This window comes from Cebus imitator, unplaced genomic scaffold (genome assembly GCF_001604975.1).
Source record: "Cebus imitator isolate Cc_AM_T3 unplaced genomic scaffold, Cebus_imitator-1.0 Scaffold588, whole genome shotgun sequence".
NCBI classification, from domain to species: Eukaryota; Metazoa; Chordata; class Mammalia; order Primates; family Cebidae; genus Cebus; species Cebus imitator.
Genome location: NW_016107903.1, coordinates 804,633 through 809,319, shown reverse-complemented (window position 1 = coordinate 809,319; position 4,687 = coordinate 804,633). Strand labels below are relative to the sequence as shown.

The window sequence follows — 4,687 nt, the reverse complement described above, 5'->3', positions numbered from 1 at the left end:
GATATAGCCTTCACCTCCCAGGCTCAAGTGATCCTCCTGCCTCAGCCTCCTTAGTAGCTGGGGCTACGGGTACAAGGCACCATGCCCAGTGAATTTTTGTGTCTGTTGTAAAGACAGGGCTCCACTCTGTTGCTCCGGCTGTTCTCGAACTCTTGTGCTGAAACAGTCCTCCCAACTTGGCCTCCCAAAGTGCTGGGATTATAGGAATGAGCCACTGTGCCTGGCCAAGAATGCTTATTTTTTTTAATGTGACTAAGTACTTTTTCTTTGTGACTTTATTTTTGACACCCATCTAGAATGAAATGTTTTCAGAGAGAGAGAGAATAGTTGTCTACAGATATGCTACATATGGATTAAATTTCCCTTATTTTGTTGATTGTCGTTGTTGTTTTAGGTGGTGCTTCCTACATTTATCTTAGAGAAGCGTTCCTTGCTGGAAATGTATGCAGACTTTATGTCTCATCCAGACCTATTTATAGCCATCACTAATGGAGCCACAGCTGAGGAAAGAATGATTCGCTTTGTTGAGTACTACCTTACCTCATTTCATGAAGGCCGTAAGGGAGCCATTGCTAAAAAACCGTACAATCCTATCATTGGAGAAACATTTCACTGTTCCTGGAAGATGCCAAAAAGTGAGGTAGCATCCAGTGTTTTTAGTTCTTCCACCAAGGGAGTCACAAATCATGCTCCTTCATCAGAGGAGTCTTTGAATCACGTGGGATCAGACTGTTATACAGTCAGATTTGTTGCTGAACAGGTTTCTCATCATCCTCCAGTCTCAGGATTTTATGCAGAATGTACAGAGAGGAAGATGTGTGTAAATGCACATGTCTGGACTAAGAGCAAGTTCTTAGGCATGTCAATAGGCGTGACAATGATTGGAGAAGGTAAGTAAAAAAATTATTTTATATATATATATATTTTTTTTTCTCTGAGCAGGAATGAAAGTTTATTTTAAAAGACTTTAGAACAGTAAAGAAAGGAAAGTTTGCTTGGAAGAAACCCAAGCAGGCACATGAAGGTCAAGTGCCTGTTTTATAATTTTTAATATCCAACTACAATCTTAAATTTAGGAACCCTAGATAAATACTAACTCTAAGTTTAAAATGTTACTGCTTTTTCACTCCAATTCCTAAAGTGTTCTGGAATGCTTCTTGCGGGGGATGGGAGGAGTATATCTATGAACTAATATAAATTCTTTTTAAATTATTTTTTTTTCTGATTTTAAATATTTCTTTTTTGAGATGGAGTCTCGCTGTGTAGCCCAGGCTGGAGTGCATTGGTGTGACCTGGGCTCACTGCAACCTCTACATCCCAGGCTCAAGCAATTCTCCTGCCTCAGTCTCCCAAGTAGCTGGGATTGCAGGTGCCCGCCACCATGCCCAGTTAATTTTTGTATTTTTAGTAGAGACAGGTTTCAGCATGTTGGCTAGGTTGGTCTTGAACTTCTGACCTCTGGTGATCCACCCACCTTGGCCTCCTAAGTAGTGGGATTGCAGGCATGAGCCATCGTGCCTGGTAATTTTAAATATTTCATATCAAATATTTGGAAAACTAGAAAAGTATAAAGGAGAAAATAAAAGCTTCTATAATGCCTACATCCAGATATATATAATTTAATATTTTATACTCTGTGTGCTTATGTTCATACTTTCAGCCTTATAAAATTAGAATTAATAATATGTATAGTTTTGTGTCCTGCTTTTTAAATTAAGTATATTCATTTTCTCATGTCATTGATAAAACATTTTAATGACTGCATAATATTCTATGAAGTACATTTTCTATCTTTTATTTAAACATTTCCCTCTACTTTGGACATTGAGGTTGATCGCAAATTTTTATTATTATAAAAACCACAATAAACTCTTCTAGGTAAATCTTTTAAAAAAAATTTTTTTTTTGATTTTTTTTCTTTTTTTAGAAATAGGGTCTTTCTCTGTTACCCAGGCTGAAGTGCAGTGGCACAGTCATGACTAACTGCAGCCTTGGCCTACTCGGCTTAAGCCATCCTCCTGCCTCAGTCTCCCAAGTAGCTAGGACTACAGGCACATACCACCCATGCTAAGCTAATTTTTTTAATTTTAATTTTTAGAGACAGGGTCTCAATATGTTGCCCAGGCTGATCTTGAACTCCTGGGCTCCAGTGATCCTTTGGCCTCTACCTCCAAGCATTAGTCTATAATCTCAGTACTTCTGGAGATGGAGGCCAGAGGTGCTGTTCATAGAATATTTTAAAATATATACTGATAAAATTTAATTCTACTTCATCAGAAGGTTATGAAAAAATAATTTTTGGAAATACAGTGTTTGCTGGCCAAGAATATGAAACAAAAACACAAATCTTCACAGAAATTATTCAAGAGTTAATGAAAATGTAATGATAGGAAAAAACTACCGCTTTATGTTAAAGGAAAGCTCTTATTCAAAGAATACTTTGTTCTGAATGTAAACTTACAGTGTAAGCATGGCATCATTAAGCCTGTGACTCTTAATATTTTGATATTGTGTTATAGTCATTGTACAGAAAATATCTTCTTTTTCAGTTTTCCCCATTTTTAAGTTCTGTTGTAATATGTCTTACCAATTTCCAAATAATATTTCAAGTTAATTACAACTTTTATAACATTAGAAAGTACTCTGTCTCTGATTTTTGTTTGTTTTTTGTTGGTTTTTTTTTTTTTGTGACAAGGTCTAGCTGTCGCCGAGATTGAAGTACAGTAGTGCCATCTTGTCTTACTGTAATCTCTGCCTCCCAAGCTCAGGCCATCCTCCCACCTCAGCTTCCAGAGTAGCTGGGATTGCAGACATGCACCACCATGCCCAACTAATTTTCATATTTTTTGAGGAAACAAGATTTTGCATGTTGCCCAGGCTGTTCTCAAACTTGTGAGTTCAAGTGATCCACCCACCTTGGCCTCCCAAAGTTCTGGGATTACAGTTGTGAGCCACCAGACCCAGCTGAAATGATTCATATTTTATTAGTTTTAAAAAAAATGTTTGCCATCTTTGGTTATAAGCTCCATAACAGTAGCCTTAAGTACTTCATAGATCAATTTGCTCATTTTGTAAGTAAAAAAAAAGCCTGAAGTCTACAGGTGAAGGGACATGTGTAAGGTCATAAAAGTTAAGGAATAGACACATTTAGAACCATATTCTTTGATACTCCCCCCAAAGGACAGTAACTCTTACCAGTTCATGTAACGTTAAGAATCTGGAAATGGTAGCCTCTCACTCTACAAGAAAGGAAATACTTCAAGAAGTGAAGAAAAGCCGAGCACAGTGGCTCACACCTGTAATCCCAGCACTTTGCTGGGCTGAGGTGGAAAGATAGCTTGAACCCAGGAGTTGGAGACCAGATTGGGCAACATAATGAGACCTTATCTCTACAAAAATAAAAGTAAAAAAATTAACTGGACATGGTGGCTTGCTTCTATAATCTCAGGTACTTGGGAGACTGAAGTGGCAGGATCACTTGAGCTCGGGAGATTGAGGCTACAGTGAGCTGTGATCATGCCACTGCACTCCAACCTGCGTGACAGAGGAGGACCTTGTCTCAAATGTAAAAACTTAAAAAAAAGAAATGGAGAAAAGCATTCATATCTTAACTATGCTCTAATTATAAAAGAGGTATGTAAATAATTTTTGATTAAGTGCTGTTATATATTAATGGAATATATTGGAAATTAAATGGTTACTGTTACCCTCAACAGAAAGTATGTAAAAATTAGGAATGGGGCTGGGCATAGTGGCTCACGCCTATAGTCCCAGCACTTTGGGAGGCCCAGGAAGGTGGATTACTTCAGGTCGGGAGTTCAAGACTAGCCTGGCCAACATAGTGAAACCCTATCTCCACGAAAAATACAAAAAATTAGCTGGGCATGGTGGTGGGCACCTGTAATCCCAGCTACTCAGGAGGCTGAGGAAGGAGAATCACTTGACCCGGAAGTCAGAGGTTGCAGTGAGCCAAGATCACACCCCTGTACTCCAGTCTGGGCAACAGGGGCAAAACTCTGTTTAAAAATATATATATATATATATATATATATATATATATATATATATATATATATATTTTTTTAGGAGTATTAGAGGAAACTCTTGAAATGTTTCCACTGTAACATATACTGGGCCCTTGAACCTCAAAGGGACAGAAAGGTCATAGTGAAAGTAACCTTGATTCACTACTACCTTGTAATGATATCAGAAATAGTTATAAATGAAGTTAATTTCATTGAAAGTTAAATGAAGATTAGGAAAAATAGTGATGTTTATTTACTAGACAGGAAAAAAAATAATACGGATTTCTTTGGTAGCTGTTTCTTTAAAAAAGACGTTAACCACCCTCATGTTTTCATATTCAGGTATCCTTAGTCTGTTGGAGCATGGAGAAGAATACACATTTTCTCTACCTTGTGCATATGCCCGGTCAATTTTGACTGTTCCTTGGGTAGAACTGGGTGGCAAAGTCAGTGTCAACTGTGCAAAAACTGGATATTCAGCCAGCATCACTTTTCATACCAAGCCATTTTATGGTGGTAAACTGCATCGGTAAGAACATTTTAATGATATTTGGTTCTTATTCTTTCACTTTGATTTTATATTAAAACTCCTTATTCTTTTTCTCCTCTGTTTTATGTGAAGTTGGATTTGTATTCATGTTTATTTCTTGTTTAAAATGTTT

At 37.3% G+C, this 4,687-nt stretch overlaps 1 protein-coding gene across 1 annotated transcript in view; it reads left to right on the top strand.

Moving 5' to 3' along the window:
- OSBPL11 (oxysterol binding protein like 11) overlaps nt 1-4,687 on the top strand; it is an 81,264-nt gene that overhangs the window by 53,656 nt on the left and 22,921 nt on the right. The window contains exons 9-10 of the mRNA XM_017516439.2: nt 395-890; nt 4,368-4,554. Coding sequence (XP_017371928.1) covers nt 395-890; nt 4,368-4,554 — 683 coding nt within the window. The remainder of the gene's footprint in view (nt 1-394; nt 891-4,367; nt 4,555-4,687) is intronic.